This window comes from Lissotriton helveticus, chromosome 8 (genome assembly GCF_964261635.1).
Source record: "Lissotriton helveticus chromosome 8, aLisHel1.1, whole genome shotgun sequence".
NCBI lineage: Eukaryota > Metazoa > Chordata > Amphibia > Caudata > Salamandridae > Lissotriton > Lissotriton helveticus.
In genome coordinates, this window is record NC_136069.1 from 464273919 (window position 1) to 464297949 (window position 24031).

Consider the following 24031-nt stretch of genomic DNA (forward strand, 5'->3'; position numbering starts at 1 on the left):
TGTTTGTGGTTGGAATTGACCATTGGGTCCCTCTCCCTTTTAAATGTTATCCTTGGCGACGGTAGTTGTTGCTGTGGAAGTATTGTTCCATCATACAGAACTCAATATGTATCACCGTAACTTTTCCTTATTTACAAAATGATTACATACCCATGAAATGTGGCTCTGGCCATTGTGCTCCACGTGTTGCAATGCCGATCTGCTCCTTTTCCCTAGCTAAATAATCGGTATGATTATAATGACGCCATTTTAGAGAGCATACTAAAAGTATTTTGGTTTATGTAGTCTGTCATTATTTGCATTTGTACTTAATTAACATTTACTGTAAGACCTTTACTGTGTTTTTTGTTGTTGTAGTTTTTGACTTGTAATCTGCCAATCTTTTATTTTAGGGCTATGGATTCAAGCCAAAATATGATGGTGATGACCTCACATATACAGTACGGAATCTTAGAAGAAGTACATCATATAAATTTAGGGTAAGTCATAAGTGCTTCTGTGGTACTACAGATCTGATAAAGAAATCTAGCTGCAGATTCCTTACTTTGGTATGTCCCAGGCATCAGACTTGTTCCGGGAGAGTTTTCTTTGAGCAATACCTGTGCGCGCTGTTAGGTTGAGTCATTCAACTCTGCGTGACATTATTGGCGCTGTATTGACGCCTGCATCACCTATGTAGGCACCACATTGGTGCACTGACATCAGTTCTTATTTTTCCGTGTCAGTCAAGCGCTGATCGCAGAAGAGAGCTTCCCTTTGTCGTTTTTTTGACAGGATTTTTTAAAAATCTTTTGTCATGTCTAGGAAGACTTCTGGCTTTAAGCTGTGCGACGCTTGTCACCGCGCCATGTCGGTCACGGACCCGCACCTCGTCTGCCTGTGGTGCCCTTAGTGCGACCACAACTCGAAGTCACACTCCGACTGCCGGGCCATGGCTCTGAAATCTAAAGCTACTTGAGGCCCAGCAGTCTCCATTGCATTGTACAACTGCTCGGAGATCCCTCTCATGGTCCAGTTTGAAAGGAAGGTCCGAGCACCGGTCCCAGAGTCCCAAGTCCTCTTCGTCCCACTCCAAGTTTGTGGGACATTCCGGTAAGGAGTGTAATAAGCATAAGAAGTCAAAGCATGCTTTAACTTTTCCCCATCCATCAGCTGACGTGAGAGAGGAGTCTCAGCGTTCTAGGCCTTCGAAACCTGTGCCTGGGTCGGCTCCGCGCATCCCCAATTATCCGGGAGCTGGAGCGACCCCACTCAACTACGAGAATTTTATGAGGCCAAGTGCCTCATTTTTGGGCTGCTTGAACCCACCAGCATGCCTTCAAGCCCTGCGGGGTCAGAGGGGGCTTTGGAATAGATCCAGACCAACTTATGTCGTACCATATCGACATTCGCCGGCCTGACACAGAGACTCCCGATGCCGCTGGTGCCAGCCCAATTCTGATTCCAGATGACCCGGAGCAGAGTCAGCGCCTACTGATGTCGATCCCGGCGCCAACAGAACCTACAGGTCCAAGGTTGTTTTCTGAGCTTATTCTGAAGGGCTAGGAATGTAGGAAGATTAGGAGGGGTCTCTGGAACTTTTTTCAAGACCAGCCTTATCAAGAAATGTACTGGTTTGAGAAATTGGGTGCGGCCAGCTGACTGGATACTTCTCCAGATTCTGACCTGCTTTCTCCCCCTACCGTGGCTACGAAGGAGGGAGCATCATATGCTATGGTGGTGCAAAGGGCATCTGAGGTCCTGGACCTTCAACTCCCTTATGTAGCAATCAAGACTATTATCTTGACAGAGGTCCTGCAGCCGGGTGTCTCCTCTTTGGAACCCTTGTTGTCCTTCAATGAGGCCTTAATAGATGTCTTGCTGGGAGTCGAATCCAAGCCCGGCGGCTCCTGTGACTAGGACAATTGCCCTCCATCACCTCCCTGCTGCGGGTGACTTTCTCACTGCCCATCCTACCCCATAGAGCTTGGTGGTCCAAGCCTCTTTCTCCCATAGTGTGCTCTCTTCCACTCCCTCAGACAGGGAATCCAAAAGGCTGGACAGTTGGGGTAAGACATTTTTTCTTGTGCCAGCCTTGCATTGCGGTCAATAAAACATCATGCTTATTGTGCCGTTATCCCCACTCCGTCTGGGAAACAGTTGCGCAGGTGCAGCCACAGGTCCCAGAGGAGACCTGGGTCATCCTCTCCCAAGCAGTATCAGACGGGAGAGACGCAGCAAAGTTTGCCATTCGTTGTGGACTCCACACGACCGACTAGCTGGGCACAGCCATTTTATTGACGGTGGCTTTTCGACGCCACACCTGGTTGAGTACAACTGCCTTTTTGGTGGATGTCCAGGCATTTGAACCGGTAGTACTTAAGGAGGTGGATGCAATTGAGTATTATAACCAGAAAGTATTTCAAAACCTAGGCAAAGAAGAGAAACCTTTAAAAAGAACACTGACCTGGTTATTAAACCAGCGGATAAAGGGGGAGCAATAGTGATTATGGATAGGCTCATGTATGATACAGAGTGCCTCTGACTTCTGTCAGATGGAGAAAGTTATGAGATCCTCCACTCGGACCCCACACTGAGATTGGCTAACAAAATCAAATCTATGGTAGAAGAGGCCCTCACAGAGGACTGGATTACCAAACATGAGGCAGAATTCCTTATTGCAGACACACCACGAACCCCGAGATTCTATACTCTCCCAAAGATTCATTAAAACAAGATCACCCCCGGTAGACCAATAGACTTGGGTATTGATTCGCTCTTAGAACCTTTGTCACAATTTTGTGACTGGTTCCTCAGACCTGTAGTAAAAAAAGGATGTCCTTTGTTTACTTTGTGACACTGAAATGAACACTGTCAAAGACATGATCATCACGATGGACATCGAAGCATTATACACAAGCATTCTCCAGAGATGGACCCTTGAAGTACTACAACACAACCTGCAGGAGACAGAATGGGATTTCATGACCCCTAGACACTTCATCGTGGAATGCGCAGAATAAGCACTAACCGGGAACTATTTTTAATTTGAGGGAGTAATATACCACCAAATACAGGGCACCTCGATGGTTTGCACCTTTGCGCCAAGTATGGCCTGTCTGTATGTACACCAATTTGAGGCAGACCATATATTCAACTCAGAAAATCCTTACAAAGAACATATCAAACTGTGGTGCAGGTACATTGATGATGTGTTAATAATATGGCATGGTAGTGAAGACCTTGCAACTGAATTTGAGGAGTGGGTCAACATCAGGGAATAGACACCTAAAATGTACACATACAATAAGCAAGGATGAAGCAGTATTCCTAGACCTAGTGATAATATCTTTTAAAGGAAAGATAGTATATGGAAGAGTATATTTGACTAAACAGGGTTCGAATTTGTTGGGTTGGCCTCATCAAAAAGATTTAAATATTATCCTCAACCCTAATGCTGAAGAACCTGTTATTTCTACTGTTGTGCATGATGTTAATTCTCTCTATCAAAATGACTTATTTGAGAAGTTCTCAAGAGTATTCTCTGATGATCTAGGAAAGTTAAAAGACTTCTCGCACAAAATTATTCTAAAGAAAAATGCTGTTCCAGTGGTGAACAAGGTTAGAAATGTTCCCCATCTAATGAGAGAGCCATTTCAAATTGAACTCAAAAAGCTTCTTGCTCAAGGAATTATTGAACCAATTGAGGCCTCTGAATGGTTGGCTCTGATTGTCGTAGCGCCAAAAGATAGGAACAAAATTCGTTTGTCTGTGGACCATTTAAACAGGAATATTTTGGTGGATAGGCAACCTTTGCCAAATATTTCGGAAATGCTTACAGCTATGGGAGGTGGTACTGTTTTCAGTGTAATAGACATGTCTTCAGCGTATCATCAGATAAATCTGGAAAGTGGGTCGAGGCATATTACCTCTTTTGTTACGCCGTTAGGGGCATTTAGATATTGTAGGATGCCTTTTGGTTTAGCATCCGCCTCTGCGGTATTTCAGAGAGTCATGGAAAGGATTTTTGGAGACATGAATGATGTTTTATGCTTTCAGGATAATGTCTTGATTGTGGGAAAAGATAATGTGCACCATGATACGATTCTGAATGAGGTGTTGAAAAGGATGGATGACAATGGATTGACTATAAAGAAAGAAAAATGTCAGTTGAAAAAGGATAGTGTAACATATCTTGGACATGAAATTTGCAAAGATTGTATTAAGCCTAAAAAATGTTTCATTGCTGCAGTCAGAGACTCTCCCATCCCAAAAAATAAGGATCAACTTAAATCATTCTTAGGACTTGCGGAATATTGATCAAAATTTGTCAAAGGTTTTACAGAAATTGTTGAACCATTGAGGTTGCAAATGAAGAAAGGAGTTATCTTTACTTGGAATGGTGGTTGTTATAAGGCATTCAACAATATAAAAAAAAGTATCATTAGTGCTCCTACTCTAGGCCATTTTAACGTTAAGGATAGAACATTTATTACAACTGATGCAAGTGCAGTAGGGATTGGAGCTGTTTTGACTCAGTTGAGCAATGGTGAGGAAAGGATCATTGTATTTGCTTTCAGAAGATTACGAGATGCAGAATTATCTTATTCTGTGATAGAGAGGGAAGCCTTAGCGTGTTGTTGGGGGATCAAGCACTTTAAGTACTTTGTATGGGGTCTTCCTTTTAATGTGTGACCTGATCATAAACCATTAGTTCATCTTTTCAAAGGAGGTAGAGGGTTAGAAGCAAATGTCACCCCTAGCATTTCAAGATGGATTTTATCTGTGCTCGATTTCAATTTTGTTGTTGAATATGTTAAAGGTCTCAAGAATGGGGTAGCGGACTATCTATCAAGGATGCCAATTGAGGGTGTGGAAAATATTATGAATGACATGATTGATGTAGTACATGATGTTAAAAGAGTTTAACATGCTTTTAGCAAGGAAGAATGGACAAGGGCAATGTCAAATGATGAACTTCTGCAAGAAGTGATTACTTGTGTTTCTCATGGGTGGCATCAAAACAATATTGAAGATGTTAAACTCAGACGTTTCTACCATGTTGAGGCCGAATTGAGTGTATGTGAAGGAAAATTGTTGAGGAGATATCAATTTGTACCACCAGTGAGTTTGAGAGGGAAAATTATAAATATTGCTCATGAGGTACACTTAGGCAGAAACATGACTAAGAGAAGGGTTTGACAGTCGTATTGGTGGCCTGGAATGGATAGAGAGATTGAAGATGCAGTAAGAGAATGTTATGCTTGTGGTCGAGCGGATAAAACAAAAGTAATAAGGCATCCTCCACTGGTGTGTACATCTTTTCCTAAACGTTCATGGGAAAGAGTGGCAATTGATTTTCAAGGGCCAATTTCTAAGCTTCGTTCTCGCAGTAGATTTTTGATGGTCATTGTTGACTACCATTCCAAGTGGTTTGTAGTAGAGAGCACACAATGTATAACTACTCAAAGGGTTGTTGATTTTATGGAAAGAGTGTTTATGAATGAAGGGATACCTAAGACATTGGTGTCAGATAATGGTGTTCAGCTGGTGTCTAGAGAAATGCAGGAATTTCTTTCTAAATTTGGGATTATTCGTGAGAGAGTTGCTTTGTTTAGGCCACAAGCCAATGGTTTGGTGGAATGAATTAACCGACTAATTATGGATAATATCCAGTTGTCCCTAGCTAATGGATTATCATGGCATGAAGAATTGAAAAAATTGGTGTGGTCCTATAGAATTACACCGCATTTGATAACAGGAGTTTCTCCATTTATATCTTTGAAAGGACGTGAACCTGGGGTCAAAGAGGTTCCTGGTTGGTTGAAAGTGAAAGGTTGTGTGTGGGTTGACAGAAGTGCGGTCGAAGATAAAGTATTTAAAATGCTAACTGAGTCTGCTAAGTATTATAATGAAAAGAAGGGTGTGAAAGAAATAGAATTTATAATTGGGGACTGTGTGACCATAAAACGTCGTGGTGTAACTACAAAGGGTGACAGCAAATTTTCTGCACCGATACAAGTGAAGTCTGTAAAAATAAATGTTTTTATTCTTTCTGATGGATCAGCCTGGAGTAATGAAAACATATGTAAATGTCGTGCTCCAGTACATGTTTCTGAAAATTGATATTTTTGGAATGTAAAAAATAAAAATTACTGGAAACATATGTGAATGTCGTGCTCCAGTTCATGTTTCTGAAAATTTATATTTTTAGAATGTAAAAAATGGAAATGTTATCATATTCATTAAGTTTATTTTTATATCTAAAAATGTATACATTTTTGTTCAATATATATTAAGTAAGGAGATGTGTAGAGTTGGCACTTCTGCGTGTCATCATTAGAATGTTAGTTATGTTGCTAGGATGGAATATTAGCTTTTGATTATAGGAGTTGGTTTTATGAGTTGTGAAACTGTGCTGGAGGTATCTACCATTGCTCTCCAATAAAGCAATTTATCGTTCATCAAATTGACTGGAAATTGGATCTTTTCAGTATTCCTAGACCTAGTGATTACTATGGACCAAGGAGGAAATAGAGCCAAAGTCACAACAAAGTAACGGACAAGAACAGCTTACTATTATATGAAAGTTTTCATCGTGGAGCTCTTCGGCAGAACCTACTGGGGGGCCAATTCTTGCGAGTTAGATGGAATTGCTCCACAATGGAGGCCTTTGAGACACAAGCGAATACACTAGAAGAAAAACTAGCGGCATTCCATTACCCAAAAAAAGCAGAAAAAAATACTAAGAAAATATAAAAGAATAATAACAGAGCAGCCTTGTTAGAGAGCTACAGAAAACCTGAGAATAATAGGGTTGCTTGTGTCACCACATACACACCTATCTCGAATAAAGTCCAGAACATCATAAAAAGTAACTGGAGGATGCTGAACGGGGGCACTAAACAATGGTCCCAACCACTGTTCGCTTTCAAAAGAAACACCAGTCTACAGATGAATTGATTCACACAAAAACACAGTCAGTACAAACTAATGCTCAAACCACATTATGGGACAACCGCCGGCAGATGGATCATTTTCCGTGTGGCAAATGTGTATCATGCCAATTTGCAAGAACCACAAAAGAGGTTGATATCAAGACAGGAAGACCAAGGAATGTAAAATACCTGACGAACTGCAACAGTGAAAATGTTTATCTAATCACCTGCCCATGTGGCCTATTCTCTGAGGGAATGACCACACGTAAAATAAAGATATGAATCAACGAACATAGAAGTACAATCCGATGCAAAAAGAATCATATAAAATTGACACGCCACTACCTTGAACAAGGTCATGAGGAAGTGGGCCTAACATGGGTGATTTTAGAAAAACTAAACACAAACTGCCCAGACATTCAGAAAAAACTTCTGCCCTGGGAACAACGATGGGTTCTTCATTGCTTGATTTTCCTCTCGAGAAAGTGTCCCTCATTGCATTGCAGATGCTTGTTTTTATTTACATTTGCAAATGCACTGAGTCTGTACTGGTCTGCAGTTCATAAAACTGTCGCTTAAGCAATACGACAAAGGTGGCAGTCTAGTTCCTTAATCTGAAACGATGGGTGAAGCTCACCGCTGTTGCGCTGCTATATGGAACACTCCCCCTGCAAGCTTTGCATAGTTGACTGTACCCAGATCAGTTGACTGGGGGTGAGTGTTTGATTTGTTCAAACGCTCCGTCCATCATCCCCTTTTGTGTCGCATAGTTGACTGTACCCACTGTACAACCAGTAAAAAATAAAAATAAAAAGTGCTACGAGTCAATGCTGGCTGCATCATACTGCTTTTTAAAAATTATTATTATACTTTAAGCCATGTTGTACTGAAGCTCAACTGCGGTGCAACGTGTAAAAAAAAATTGACAAATCCAATAAAGTTTGCATAGGCGAAACCTATTGGCTTTACCCATGCTTGTTTGAGATGATATCAAGTATGGCCCCTTTGATCTTTGATGGTTTGCGAGAGTACTGAATCAGGTCATTCTCATCAAGAAAGGGGGCAAGGAGGGAGGGCTTGGAGACTCGTGAGGATTGTCCCAGTGACTGTTGTTCCTTTGGAAATTGTGATTCTTAGTGGACACGATAGCTGTGATCCACTGTGATGCATTCCACGCTGTGTTAAATAAAGGAGGTGTTGTCGCCAGCAGGAGACGGTAGATGATATTCATAATTGTCGGTTTAGAATCGGTAATTTAAAACCATTTATCGTCGGGCAGTAGAGTTTCTGTAGATGAGCCATCTACATTTCCATCATAGTTAAGGAGCCAGGCAATGGAATAGTCTGAAGAAATAAATAAAGCCATGGTGGGTTGAGAAGGGTTGTTTGCGCAATGATAGTGATTGGAATCCCCCCCTCCACAGCCATGTAACTTGCTTGTTAGTTGTGTATTTGGCTGTCTACTTGGCAATCCCCACTAGAGAAGTGTGTGTACACCTGTGAGTGAGCATGGGTCTCTGAAGCTGGGTGAAGGTACAAGAGCAAAGCTGTGTGAAGTGAGGGGATGGGAGGTGCAGTGACCGATCTATGTTTATTGAGCCCAGCACAAATTGCTTTATTAACCTTCTTGCTTCCTCAAATTTGCTTAAAAATGCAGTTTGTCCCCTCTTTTTTCAAAAATTTCGTTGGGGGAGATCCCGTTCCCGAACCCCATAGGTTTTTCGAGCTCGCACGCTACGCTCACTCACCGCAGTGCAGTATCACAATGTTACGGCACACCACTTTCAAATGTCACCAGCCGCCACTGCATGTAAGAGAATAATTAGTAGATTTTAGCCCTTTCCACACACAGTGAAGCTCTTGTCACAGTCCACTTAGTAGAGGTGGGTCCTTTCCACTCCTTGCTTCTCAGTAAAAGAAGAAGCCTAAGATTAATGCCAGGTATTCATTCGCATAGCAGAGTGAAAGCTCGAATCAACATGAATGAACTAAATGTAACTACATGGCTTGATAAAGTAGATTACAAATGATTAGATGAAAGGGAGCTATTTCAAATTGAGCCACTAGATGGCAGCGACATGCAGAGCATGCTTTTCTATAGAAGATTTCCAGCCGCTATCCAATATTGTGGCTGTACACAATTTTAGGTGCCTAGGAAAGAGTTTCACGTCTTGCTGACAGGCAAATATACGTACAATAAAGGGGGCTCGTATGAAAATTGATGCAATAGAGTGTTCTGTTGTTGTCTTTGGTCAGTTTTTTTGTTAGGGCTTGCGGAAGAGCTCTGTGCACCCATCTCCAACCAGTGCATTTTCTTAAAGCAGCAACACAGTTTTTTTCTGGGACAGAGCAAGCAGGATGAAACTGCTGACCATGTCTCTCTCATGATTACTGATCCATCCTTCCTACGTCTTATAGGTCAACCAATATTTCGCAGTGTAACAGTTCCTCCTTCTCCCTACATAAAACTGTCTCTTGTAAGAAGAACATTGCTCACAGTAACACGACAGTCACTGAAACCCGCTCATAAACCAGGTTCACCCATAGAAAATCAAAGAAGTACAAAGATAGCACCACAGCTAGTAATCCCAGAGGAGACTGTCTTAAGTCACCTTTCTCATCAAGAAGAGTGTAGCACAAATGCAGTCTTGCAACTAAACAGTGCATTCTATTAAACCTGCGATCGCCAGCAATCCATTGGAGGTGTAACTACTTAATACAAAGGCTGACCCCCTCATTCTAACATAGTCGACGTTTCTGCCCCACAGAGCTCCTCTACTCTAGGAGTACTAGAAACATATGTAAATGATTCAAGCATACACAATGTGGAAGGATAGAGAAGCTAACAGGCGACGTTACCATCATTCACAGAGAGCACATCAGAAGCACTGCACTCCTCTTCTGCACACGTTGGGCCACATGTGCGAAGATTGTATTTGGTAAAAGGGACCGCAATTTGCGCACTGAATTTTACTGAATACATGCTTATTTTGTGCGCCTACCCTTTATATTAATAGGGCACTTCCCAAAATAGAGAATCGTAGTGGGTCACAATTCAAACTACCTCATCAAAATTGCGACCCACGACGATTGGCTAAAATCACAGCATGGTGGCCTGCTGGGGTCAGCAGGTCACTCACTTTGTCTGTGTAACTTTTAAATAAAGCAATCACTTTAAAATGGCGCCCGTTTTCCTCGAGGGGAAACAGGAGGCATTTAGGAAGGAAGAAAATGAAAATGTGACCACAGCCTAGTCTTAAAAAAAAGATCTCCATCATTAACAAAGGGGATGGACCTCTTTTGGGTTGGTGGTGAAATATTAATGCTTTGCAACTGGATTTCAATCACAAAACATGAATACATACTTAAGGAATCTGTATTTGCAAGAACCATCCTAAAAAGTCCCTATCAAGAAAAGATTCCTTAGTGTTTCCTAAACCCATTTAACTGTTCAGAAAATCTTTTCTGAATCGTTAAATGGGTTTAATATAGTTAAAAAATAAAGGTTTTAACGTTCTCAAACCCTCTGATGTATTGAATTTAGAGGGTTTGCGAACACAAAATCCTTTTATGAATGAAGCCTTAGAGCTTTAATTGATTGCAAATCAAAATCCATATCCAACACATGCTTAACAAACACTACATTAATGTATCAACTCTGAGCTATATCAGAGCCTTTCATCGAAGAGCTGATTGTCTTTACTTCCGCTGCTTTACTGTCCGATGATCATAACCTTCTACTTGGCAAATTCATTATCTATTGGAAAAACGAAATGGATACCTCATAGAAGCCTAGTCAACCTTCATACTTGCAAAAACATAGTGCAACTATCAATCTTGATTACATTCCAGTATACCCTATTAAAACTGACCAATCAGATCACTTTAAATTCTTCGAACGTCTATCCCAAAAATCCACTAGAAAATCTATTGGAGCTAAAATTTGGTCGGCTACTCATGACGTCATCGGCCCTGGAAGTGACACACATGGTGTCTACAATAGCCGCCATCCCTGCGCGCTGACATCAGTTCTTTACTTTTTGCTCCAGTCATCACAGATCCGGAGAAAAGCTTCCCTCAGTCACTTTTTGACTGACCTTTTTTTTGCCCCTTTGTCAACAATTATTGACACATTATCTCCTGGTCTATCCGGTGTACAAGGAAGTCGGGTTTCAAGCCTTGTGGCACCTATCACCGGCAAATGTTGGTGACGGATTCACAACTCGTCTACCTTTGGTGTCTCAAGCGTGACGACGATGCCAAGAGCTGCATCCATTGTCACACCATGCACCCTAAGGCTTGAGGGTCCGCCCCTCAAGCTCCTTGATGCTCACTGCCGCAACGGTCCTGATCCCAGTTGAGAGGAAGGCCCCAAGAGCAGTTACTGAGCCATTCTAGGTGCTCTTCGCCGCACTTAAGTAGTCCGGCATTCAGGTAGAGTCTCACAAGAATAAGAACAAGAAGTCAAAGAGATTTTCGACATCGCTTCGTCCGTAAAAAACATCCAACAAGACATGGGAACGTCTGCATTCAAGGCTTGGCTCTGCAATTGAGCAGCCATCCCCGCTGGCCCTCTGACCCTGCACGTTCAAGAGGGGCACCTACTGGTGATCCGCTGGCGGGCTCGACCCCAGCACCTGTCGGGCCTGCCACTGGCACTAGTCAGGCCTGTCCCCAGCACCAGTTAGGCCTGCCACCTGACTGTGCCAGTCAGGCCCCTTCGAACCATGGACCGATTCGGACCGGCACTGGTCGAGCCACCTCGACCTTCCCCAGCTTCATTGACGACATTTCCGGCGCCGCTGGCCCTATACTCCTCCCCGACTCCAACATGGAGCCGGATGGACGTCATTGGATGCCAACTGGAGGCATTCCTTCAAGGCCAGTGCCTGTGCCCTATTCCTATGAACTCGGACTTGGGGATGATTGGAAGGGACTACTGGACCTTGACCAATACCAGCCCCTAGATGTCAAAGAGGGCCCCTTGTGTGAGGATCTGGTGGATGCCAGTGTTCTCGACACCTCTCCAAATACTGTCTTGGTCTCTCCTCTTGCCGTGGCTATGGAGGACGGAGCCTCATTTGCTACGGGATGACTTAATGAACACTTTATAGCGAGATTAATTAAAATCATTGCAATTTTCCTACAATAAAATAGCATAACTTATCACAACATCTCACGGTAGATCAATAATTTGTTGCTTCTTATAAAAAATACTTCTTTTAATTATCCACCATTTCCGCCTGGTTTTTATTAAAAAGTCCTTATACGAGAAGCCGCATAAAGTAGTGGAGTTTCTACAGCAGTTCATCCATATTGTGAGGATTAAAACTTGTGCAAGGAAGCAAGACGAAGAGCTAAGCCTTCCAAGAAGATTAAACCATGTGAAAGCATTTTGGTGGAGCACAATAGGATAGCAGCAATGCTGGCAACAAAGATACTTTGACTGGGAGCCGAACATTCCAATGGTACTTATCATGGGCCCTCCGCTTTGTAAATGTTTGTTTTTAGCAAAGGGGGTGAATTCTCCAGGGTGCATTCACGTATGTTTCTAGTCTTAATCCTTATTGAGTCTTTGTAAAGTGATTTCTTTCAGACAGGTTCTGGCCATCAGCATGAATGATCAAATTTGGCCCAATCTGAGGATGTGGCACTGGTAAGAAGAGCTGTTACCGTTCTACACAGGTCCGTGCACCCTGAGATTAAAAGATTGGTTTTTGTAATTTCCGTCAAACCTCCTGCAGAGTTGGGCAGCAGCATATAAGATGCAGTAATGTTTTTTTTCTATACTTGTGTAGTATGTTATATGATAGAGGTTTTCAAATTGTTTTTAGTTTGTTTATTGGGAGAGGCACCAGCCTGGCCCACAGGATGACCTTTTGGCATCTCTTTTCCAGAGCTTGATTCAGGAATGGCTGTATTTTATAGTTCTCATAAGATGTTGTGAGTGCTGTGCACCTGAGTTTTCCCTGAGTCCAGCAATGTCTGTTTCTCATGAGAGCTGGTGTACTTGTTTGTTTATTGAGGCTTTTAGAGCTGTGTAACTTGTACCTTCAGTAAATCTCCAGTGGTTGTTCTTTGCAGTGCATATTGGCTTTAATCCCTCCTTCATAGAGCCTACTTGAGTGTTCATGATTCAGTAGTAATATTTTGCATGATTGCCAAAGCATTCATATTGTTTCTGGACATGTCTGAACTTCAATCGAATTACACTGTTATGTGTATATGGCGGTAACCGAAAGATACGCTTATATCCCTAACATTGGCATTTCTCAAACTGAACCTTGTATCGCCCTCGAAATGCCTGTTGCGTATAGCCTTCTGTTGACAGCAGTTTTGCCTTAATAATCATCCTAATCGCCATGGTCGTCAGGCTATATAGTTTTGCATAGAGCGTACAAAGAACTTATATGATTGTCTGGACATTTGTCTTCATATTGTACAGTTGCCTTTCCAGTTTCGTTAAACCATGCCCCAAGATAATTATAATTTCTTGCACTTTCTATTGTCTGGGGGCCTGGGCTCTATCTTTGCGATTTCCACCTTGCGTAAGCCCAAATATCAGCACTTTATTATCTGGGTTTGCAAGCACGTCATTGCGCTCATTGTAAGTGTATAATGCTTCTAGCGCATCCTTGAGGCCTGTTTTGTGTTAGCTAATAAAAGTAGGTTGTCTGCATACTGCATTGAATACACTTTCGTCTGACATATTTTCAGGGTAACTAGATTGGCTTTTTAGATCGCCTTGCTCAAATCCACCATGTATACATTGAAAAGTGTTGGGGCAAGGACACATCCTCGTTTTAAGCCCTGATCTATATAGAGTTTTAAAGAGACCGTGTCCCCTGCAAGTTTTACTTGAACTTAAGTCCCACTATAGAGGGAAATATTAGCATTTGCTATGGTGGTGAGGGGGGTGAATGAGGTCTGGGACCTTCAGCTGCCTTCGGTAGCTGTCAAGACGAACATATATTGACGGAGGTGCTTTAGCCGGGAGTGACCACATCCGAACTGCTTCTCACGGTTAACAAAGCTCTTACAGATTTCCAGCTGGGGGCCTCGTCCTAACTCTGCACAAGGGCTCCTGTGACTAGGACAATTGCCCGCTGCCATCGCCCCGCTTCAACAGACCCAACTTCATCACCCAGCATCCTACCCCAGAGAACTTGGTAGCTGAGGTGTAGGAAAGTAGGATCTGCTTTCATGGTTACCCCCACTTTTTGCTGGCATTTTCTGTTTTCTGACCAGTCTGGGATCCTGCTAATTAGGACCCCATTCACTGTGCTTCCTCCCTAAATTTGACCATGGTAAGTACGGTGGTACCTTCCCAAGTGGCTACTAAAGTACCCAGGGCATAGGTACACTAGGGGTCCCCCGTGGGCTACAGCATGAATTTTGCCACCCATAAGAGACTACTCAATCTGTGACTACAGGCCTGCCATTGCAGCTTGCTCCCCTCAGCACAGATATATGTTTTCTCATATCTAAAGTGACTACACTTAAAACCTATAAGTCACCCCTATGGCCGGCTCTTCAGTCTTCAGGGCAGGATGCTTGGTTAAGAGTGTGAGGGTGCCCATGCATGAGCATGGCCCCTCTACAAATCCAGGAGTCAATTCTCCAGGCTTTGTAAGTGTGGTCAGCCATTTAATACATATAGTGGACATCAAGTCAAATATGATATGTCTAACTATATGTTGGCTGCACCAAAACCGGTCATGTTTGGTATCAAATAATTATGAATCCTACCCCAACACTGATTCAAGTGTTGGTTGTAGGATCCCATGTACTAGGGGCTCCCCTAGGGTGCCCCCCCTGGTAGTCCCAGTACCAGCCTTTTAGGGTCTAACAGCAAGCTAGTGCTGCTGCCAACCACATACACCATGCTGCCCTCCTGCTGAGCCAAGCTTGTGCAGGGAAAGTTAGAACAATAGTTTTCCTGTTGCAGGGAGGCTTGACCACCTCCCCAGACAGGACTTAGTGTATTGGGCTTGAAGCGCTTGCCAGCACCACTGGACTGCTTTGAAGGGCACATTTCGTGCCTTCCTTGCATACTCCAGTTTGAGCCAGTACAGGGCGCTCTTGGCTCCCGCTCTAGAGTGAAACTGGACAAAGGACATGGGAGTATCCTGCCCGCTGTCCACCACCTCCTCTGGAGGGATCCTTGAATCATCTCAACCCTTTTCCTAGTGTACTTAAGGGCTTAGTTGTGGGACAAGATTCAAACCCGAAACAACTTCAACTTCAATCATCTGGGCACTCCTGCTGGTCTTGTCATCCTACCAGTCTTCTGCGTCGTCTGTGGCTGTGCCACATCCAGGTTCTTCTCCAGGCCTGTGGGCATCAAGGACACCCGAAGTAATATTCCTTGGAGTGAAGGAGTCACTCCCCTGCATCTGCAGGCACCACGATCAAGCTGACCGGTCTGCTGCTCCTGACGTCCTACAGACTCTGAAAGGTTCTGCAACTCCCGTTGCTATGGCTTGTTGACTCTGTCCTCCGGAGATCTTCAGGCTACAAGAAGCTCCAACCTCCAACATCTCTTCCTGCCAAGATCTTTGTCCTCACCACATCGCCTACACCGTGAGCCTGCATCTTTGGTGAGCTGCTCGAAGTCCTCTTGCGACTCCTGTGCCTTCGGCTTGTGGGTCTTTTTGAGGGTCTTCAGTGGGCGCCTCTGCTTGCTCAGGGCCTATTTTCTGCATTTGGTGAGTTCCCTGGACTTGCTCTTCCCAACACTGCCCCTTCTTTGTTTACCACGTCTTTTGCTGCTGCCAAGGCTTGTTGGTGCTCCCGCCAGACACCGACCCTCTGGCTCTCGACTTCCGACGTGGGACAAATCGTGAACAGCTCCTGGTCTTCCACAGCGTCGCCTGGTCCTCACAGCTGCAGCGACAAGGTCACCGTCATTACTTCTGCATCTTCCATCATCGGTGGTCATTGTTCTTACATGCCTCCTGGTCACTTCCAAGTGGCATAGACTCTGTCCTCTCTGCTTGCAGGTACTCCTCTTCAAGAATCCATCCTTAGATTCCACCGGACTTATTCACCTCCTTCACCAGCGGCATCTTTTCTGAAGTCGTTCATTGTGGTCTATGGTGGTTTCCGACATCATTTCACACCTATGCACCTGACTTCTCTGCTGTAGGTATCCTGGTTCCTGGAGTCTCCACGGATGGGTTGACTCTCCAACCTTCCATCTTCCACAGGGTTACTCCAAGGTCCACTGAGAAGGTCCTTCTTCTTAAAAACTGCAACCACGACTTTCCCATTGACTTGCCTTGAGTAAGCAGCTGTGTTTCCACTCTGCACACAGCCTCTGTGGGTTTCCTGGGTACGTACCTCAGTGGTTTCTTGTGTCCCCAGCTCTACTGAGTCTTCTGGTCCAAGTCCGACTTCGGTCGCAGTTCACATTCCACTTTATTATATGGTTTGGGCTCCCCCTGGAGACCACTGTGTATTTGTGCTTACTTACATGTTTTACATTTGAAATATTGTGTGTATTGTATTAATATCTCCAGGTAGGAGATATACCAATGTGTTAGTGAGTAGGCATAATAAATACAACTATGTTTATAACTACACTGTGTGATTCCGTTTTCATTTGACCTACACCATATGATTGGTTCTGTTAAAAAAAAAAAAGCAACTGATTCTGGCTGCTGGGCCCTCATAGCCTCCAGCATCCTGCTTGTAACGCATGCTCCCTGGCGTATGTGGGCTCTACAGTGGGACCTGAAGCTCCAGAGGGTGCAGCATAAGGGGAATCTCTCCGACACGGTCCAGATCTCGGAGGGCACTGCAAAAAACTTGCAGTGGTGGCTGATGTACCGCAATCAGGTCAGTGACAGACCCCTCTCCCTTCTCCAACCAGATCTGACAGTAGTGACAGGCGTGTCACTCCTAGGCTGGGTGGCCATCTGGTAGAGGTAGAGATCAGAGGACTTTGGGAGATCAGAGGACTCTGGTCTCTGGCGGAATCCTGAGTTCAGTCAATTTGCATAGCGCAGGGTATACCCGCTGGGTATCCAGGTGTTTTACTCCACATCAACCTGTTGGAGTACCGAGCGATTTGACTGGCATTGAAAGCCTTTTTACAATCCATCAAGGGAAATCTAGTTTAGGTGTTCACAGATAACACAGCTGCCATGTGGCACTGCAACAAACAGGGTGGTGGAGTCGTGGACCCTCTGTCATGAGGCCCTATGTCTCTGGACATGGCTGAAACGTCAGAGCATTTCCCTGGTGCTTCAACACCTGTCAGGTTCTCTGAGCGGATGTACTCTGCGAAGATGTCTAGCGGTTCGCGAACGGCGTCTTCAACCAGAGGGGGTGTAAGATCTCATTCAGAAATGGGGAGATCCTTGATAAGATCTGTTCGCCACCACCGAGAACATGCAGTGTCAGACATTCTGTCCGCTGACGTTTTCAAGGTGGCTATTGCTCAGAGACCCTTTTTGTCTCAAGTGGAGCTCCTGCCTCCTGTACGCCTTTCCGCCCGTACCACTCCTGTCCTGAGTTTTCAAGAAGATGAGGAATGACCCGGCCCATGTCATCCTTGTTTCTCTGTACTGGGCTCGGAGAGTCTGATATCCTGAGCTGTTGAGCATACCCATCAGTCTAGGATCTTCTGTCACAGAAGCAGGAGAGGGCTCTCGACTCCAACCTGTCAACTCTCGGGCCTTCATGTGTGGATATTGAGTGATGAGTTGACCACTTTCAACCTTTCGCCAGAAGTCTGTAATGTTATTTTGGCAATTTGGTGTCCCTCCACCTAGACAGTACAAGCTGGCTGTTGAAGCTTGCTTGTGGCATAGTGTACAGCCAAACAGGTGAACCAAACCGGCATTCCTTTCCCAAATACTTTTGTTCATCCTAACCCTGGCCCAGAAGGGCTCTGCATTGGGCATGTTGAGGCGTTATTTGTCTGCCATCTCCACCTTCCTGAGGGTGCCAGATCAGCCTACCCTCTTCAAGTCTCCTATTGTAAATAGGTTCTTTAAAGGATTGGATTGCAACACTTATTTCCTCCAGTTTCCTTCATCATGCCTCAATGGGACCTTGACTTGGTTTTCACGTTTCTAATGTGTGCTCCCTTTGAGCCGCTTCATACCTGCCCTTTCAGGCTTTTCACCATGAAGACCGCCTTTCTAATGGCAATTACATCTGCCCGGAGGGTTTGAGAACTGCAGGCGCTGTCATCTCACCTCCATACATTTATTTATTTATAAAGTTTTATAAAGCGCGAACACGACCAAAATGTTGGTGTCAGAGCACCGTACAACCTAATAAATAGCATTAAATATACAAGGAGCAAAATATTGAAAATACAGCATGAAAAGATAATACAATGAGACATAGTGAAAACACCAGCAAAGAAATCAAATTGGCATGGATAGTCGCCTCAGACAGGAAGGAGATTATTCAGTTATCTCATTTTAACTTCGTTTTTGAAAAGAATGAATGAAGGGATGACCTGATCTCAGGTGGAAGAGAGTTCCAAATTCTTGGTGCAATTCCAGAGAAAGATCTCTTATAAGTTTTCTTTTTGTGAAATTCTGGGGGTTTCAGCAGTAGGGAGCATGTACTGCAAGAAGCTCTATTCCTTCCGGATAACACCAGTTTCTGAGCCAGGTAGCGAGGAGTGTTATGGTGGATGGCTTTGTATGTCATGCATGCTATTTTTAGGTGGATCCTAGATGCATAAGGTAGCCAGTTCAGAGAGTGCAGGGCTGGGGTTATGTGATAAGTTTTCCTTACGCCTGTGATGAGCCATACAGCAGCATGGAGGGTAGCCCTCAACGGTGCTAGTTTTATTTTTGGTAGGTCAACAAGGGTAGCATTCCCATAGTCAAGTTTGGAGATCACAAGAGCCTGAACCACCATCTTGAGATCGGCATTGGGCAGGAAAGGCTTTAGTTTCCTTAAGATGTGGAGATGGAAATTGGAGTGAGCATGCGCAGAGTGAGGAAGCAGGCAGAGGAGACGGTGTTGATCTGTGGTTTCATGGTGAGCTTGTTGTCAATGAGGATTCCGAGGTTTCTGACATGGTTGGAGGGAGTGGGTGTGGATGATGGCCACCAGGAGTCGTTCCATGTGTTGCTGCTGTTGCCAAAGATCAGTACTTTGGTCTTGTCTGTGTTCTGCTGCAGGCAGCTGGTATTTTTCCATTCGGCAATGTTTGTCATGCATCTGTGGAAGTTGGTTCTAGTGGTGGTGGGGTTCTCAGTGAGTGAGAGGAGGTGTTGGGTATTGTGGGACCTGACTATGTTGGCCAACGGGGTCATACATGCGTTGAAGAGTGTGGGGCTGAGGGGTGACTCCTGGGGGACAACGTAGGTGATCTTCTTGGGTTTGGAGGTGAAAGGTGGGAGGTAGATCCTCTGGATTCTTCCAGTGAGGAAAAAGGTGATCCATCTGAGCGCGTCCCCCTGGATGCTGATATGTTGGAGTGTATTGATCAGTGTATGGTGGGATACAGTATCGCAGGCTGCAGAGAGGTCGAGGAGGATCAAAGCTGCTGTTTCTCCTTGGTTGAGGGGAGTTCGGATGTTGGTGGCTGCGATCAGGGTGGTTTCAGTGCTGTGATTGCTGCGTAAGCCGGGATGGGAGGCGTTGAGTAGCTGGTTCTGCTCCAGATGTGTAATGAGTTGATTGTTAATGATCTTTTCCAGTACCTTCGCTGGGAATGAGAGCAGGGAGATTGGCTTGTAGTTTCTGAGTTCTCTGGAGTGAGCAGAGGTTTTTTTTGAGTAGTGGTATGACTTCTGCATATTTCCAGGCACTGGGAAATATTGTGGTAGGGATGGAGGTGTTGAGTAAGGTGGTGAGTACACACCAATACTTTGGTTTCTGAGGTTGAAGATGTGATGTTGCCATGGGTCTGTTGGAGCTCCCGAGTGGATGGATTTCATGGTGGAGGTGGTGTCCTGGGTGGAGAGGATGTTCCAGTTGGTCATTGTGTGGTTTGTGTCTGTTACGGTGGTGGCCTATCTGTCGAGAAAGTCTGTAGGTGTGGGTTGGGGTTCGAAGTTTCTGTATATGGTTGCGATCTTGTTGTGGAAGAAGTGGGCGAGCTTGTCGCACAGCTCCTGTGAGGGTGTGATGCTGTTTTTGCTGGCAGGCTGGTTGGAGAATTCCTTAGCAATGTTGAAAAGTTCCTAGGTGTTGGTGTTGTTGGCGCTGGTTTCTAAACGTGCGGCAAGGGCTGTCTTCTTAGTTGCTCTCAGCAGTCAGTGGTAGAGGTTGAGGGAGGTCTTGAAGGCTGCCTTGTCAGAGATGTCCTAGCAGGTGCGCCATCGCCTCCTTTCTGCTCCTGCCAGGCTGATGCAAGCCTTTGTTCTCTGCCCTGGAAAATGTTGGTAGATTTGTGTTTTCTGTCCATGCTCTTTTGGTCAGAGAACAACTCAGTGTCCTTGGAGATGGAGTCCCTGAGACACTGCTGCCATCAGGTCCCAGGGGAATGGGATCATTGGAGCCATTAGATGGTTGAAAAATGCATTTACTGAGTCCCAGGGCAGATGGGGTATGGGAAGGGATCTGCATGCCCCCTCTCTTTTATTTGAAGCTGCAGGGAGCCCCCACACTGAGGCCCGGGGAGCAGGGGATGGGTCCGAATTGCCTGTCCTTTTTTACAATTGTTATGTTATGTTATGTTACGTTAAGTGAGTTTCTATAGCGCACAGCTGCCCCAGCAAAGGGGCGTCCCGGCGCTGCAAGATATCGAATAACACACACAGCAGGAAAGGTCGTAACAATTTGCTGTGGATCCGCGGTAGCTTTATAAAAAAAAATGGGTGGGGCCCCTGTGGGACCCACCCACCAGGCAAGGTGGATCAGGGTATTCTTACCCTGTTCACCTACATTTTTACATTTTAAAACAAAGTCTCTTTTCAGGGCAGGTGACTAAGTCCCAGAGTCCTAAAATGACTGCCACAACTTTTTTGCTGATGATGTTGGCAGCCAATCAGCTGTAATCTTTTAATCAATTGACTGGACTTATACTAAATCACAAAAGGCACGCTTTCACCAAATTAGGTAGACAGCTAGATCGTGGTCCAGAAACAGGGCTTTTTGTAATCTGGTGGAAATCAGTTTTGGAGTTGTTAAAAGATTTATGTTTATTTAGAGATGCACGAATCCACGCACCAACAGGAATGGCTGTCTGCAACCTGAGAGAAAATTTGCAGCTGACATTTCGTGAATCTGGACATGGTTCCGGGGGTAGTGGGGGGAATAAAGTAGAAATATTATATAAGGAGTCAGGATAGAGGTATCCTGACCGCAAGGGACAGATTGAGGGGTCTATGAGGGACCCCTCATGGGCAAGAAATTGTACGCCAACATTTTATTTGGGGGGAGGTGCGACGATTCAGGAATGCACTGCAATACTTAGCGCGACCCCCATGTGAATCCGCGCTGATCCACAGATCCAGACGGCAGTTAAAAAAACACATACAGCCATTTACAGATCCACTTGCTCACTCTCGCACACATCCATACAACCACTCACACACCTACTCGCACATCATACACCCATTCATACCCCCATACAGTCATTCACACATCCTCTCAGAGATCCATAGAAGGCAATGTATCTGTTAATGATACACTTTAGCTGCTGAAATAGATCTCTCACCCATCTTATGAAATGTTGTTGCAGATAGAGCTGCTCAGTGAATTTTTATGTTTTAAAATTCCATTTCCTAATTATATCGTCCCTGTAACCTTTGTTTTTTTTCAGTGAATTTTCATGGTTTTATATATATTATCCAGAATTTGCCCTGAAGCAAGGACGCGCTCAGAAACAGAGTGATTTATTCAAATCATTTATTTGACGAAAACCAGCATTTCAATCCTGATTCATTTTTCATTTATCCTGACGCGATTCGGAGGTCTGTGCTCCTTACTCATAGGATGACGCTGAAACAAACTGACGTGCTCGCAGGCATCTTTAACTGCATGTTAATTAATGTCCTAAGTGGGCCTCTCAGGTGAGTAAACGTCAGATGCATGCTGGAGCCTGTAGTATTCTTTTCGAGCCAGTAATACCCTACAGTAGGTTCAGTCTGATTTCAATGTCCAATTTCAATTCATTATAAATCAGCCCTCCAGTGGGCCTCAAGATGAAAGTTCCCGATTTTTATTACCCTTTCCGCTGCACCGCTTGGAGGTTTAGCCTCCAAGCGAAAAGAATACTACAGGCTCCAGCACGCATCTAATTAAATGAAGCGCGGGAGGGCGCGAATGTTTTAAAAACAATGTTAGGCCGGATTCGTGGATGCAACATGAATCCTGACAACAACAAAAACGAATGTTTTTTTGGGCCCTGGGGGTCACTGTGGGACCCCCTGAACAGGCCTAGGGGTGTCAGGGTGTTTCTACGCTTCCCCCTTTTGTTGAATTTTAACCTTTATTTACCTATATTCTTGTGACTCGATTCAAACGAGTCACAAGATGGCGGCCAACACTTGCTGGTTTGAAGTGTTGGCAGCCAAGCAGATCTCAAGCATGAGATTGGGAGGATTCGCGAATCTTCCGCTGGCGTATTTGTATATCTGTGAAATGTTTAAATTTCTCAGGAACTACTGAACAGATTTACACAATTTAACAAAAAGAGTACACTCTGGACAGCAGCTAAGGTGCCCGGGCCATTAAGTTTTGAAATTTTCTGGAAGATTCGTCAAACGGGGCCAAAGAAATTGGCAAAAGAAAAAATGCTTTTAGAATAGAAACAAGGTCCTAACAATAACGGATAAGATATATATATATATATATATATATATATATATATATATATATATATATATATATATATATATATATATATATATATATATAAATATATATATATATATATATATATATATATATATATATATATATATATATAAATATATAATACAACGCGGCTGCCCGAGCCGCGGAAACAAGAGGAGCACCGTCCCTGACTGATGAGGGAAGCTGCAGGAGGACAATGTTTCCTTTTCTTGAAGCACGCTGTTCCATTGCTCAATTTAAAGCTCGTAATCTTAAAGTAATCCCTTCCTACTAAAGGATAGAACAAGCTGAATGTAGCACAAGGGCACAGAGCCTACTGGAGGCAAATACTTAACTTACCTGTTCAACTGCAAAGCCCACCATGCATCATGGCGAATTTCGATAAGCCATGCCCACTAAAGGCGGTGTTTATTGAATCAATAAAGAAGAAACGAACAGGAGAAGTTTGTCTTTGCCCTTGTGTCAGCTCATGATTAAGAGGCGTGATTGCCTCGAAACGCGTCGAGAGTGGCAGAATGATGGATGAAACGAGAGGCGAGCTGCAGCGAGGCACATAATACCGGAAGGTGGGAACAGTGTCGTGTGCCCACTTGAGCGCAAGGGCGTTTGTTTGGTTGGAAAATAGAACGCAGCTGCCCGAGCCGCGGAAACAAGAGGAGCACCGTCCCTGACTGATGAGGGAAGCTGCAGGAGGACAATGTTTCCTTTTCTTGAAGCACGCTGTTCCATTGCTCAATTTAAAGCTCGTAATCTTAAAGTAATCCCTTCCTACTAAAGGATAGAACAAGCTGAAAGTAGCACAAGGGCACAGAGCCTACTGGAGGCAAATACTTAACCTACCTGTTGAACTGCAAAGCCCACCATGCATCATGGCGAATTTCAATAAGCCACGCCCACTAAAGGCGGTGTTTATTGAAGCAATAAAGAAGAAACGAACAGGAGAAGTTTGTCTTTGCCCTTGTGTCAGCTCATGATTAAGAGGCGTGATTGCCTCGAAACGCGTCGAGAGTGGCAGAATGATGGATGAAACGAGAGGCGAGCTGCAGCGAGGCACATAATACTGGAAGACTGTGAACAGTGTTGTGTGCCCACATGAGCGCAAAGGCGTTTGTTTGGTTGGAATATATATATATATATATATTCACTGAAAAAACCGTAGGTTAGAGACCATATATAGTTAGCTGGACATTTTATTGACATAAAACCAATGAAATTCCATATATAGTTAGTTGCACTAACTATATATCGCGCACCCGCAATCCACTGCTGATGATGTCACATATTACATCATTCATGACATGGTCAGTGACATCACTGATGACATCACTGATGAC

The 24031-nt window shown here is 44.2% G+C and overlaps 1 protein-coding gene across 2 annotated transcripts in view; it reads left to right on the forward strand.

Moving 5' to 3' along the window:
* FNDC3A (fibronectin type III domain containing 3A) overlaps window positions 1-24031 on the forward strand; it is a 1256364-nt gene that overhangs the window by 857010 nt on the left and 375323 nt on the right. For both annotated transcript variants that reach the window (XM_078657339.1, XM_078657340.1), the window contains one exon: window positions 393-479. In XM_078657339.1, coding sequence (XP_078513465.1) covers window positions 393-479 — 87 coding nt within the window. The remainder of the gene's footprint in view (window positions 1-392; window positions 480-24031) is intronic.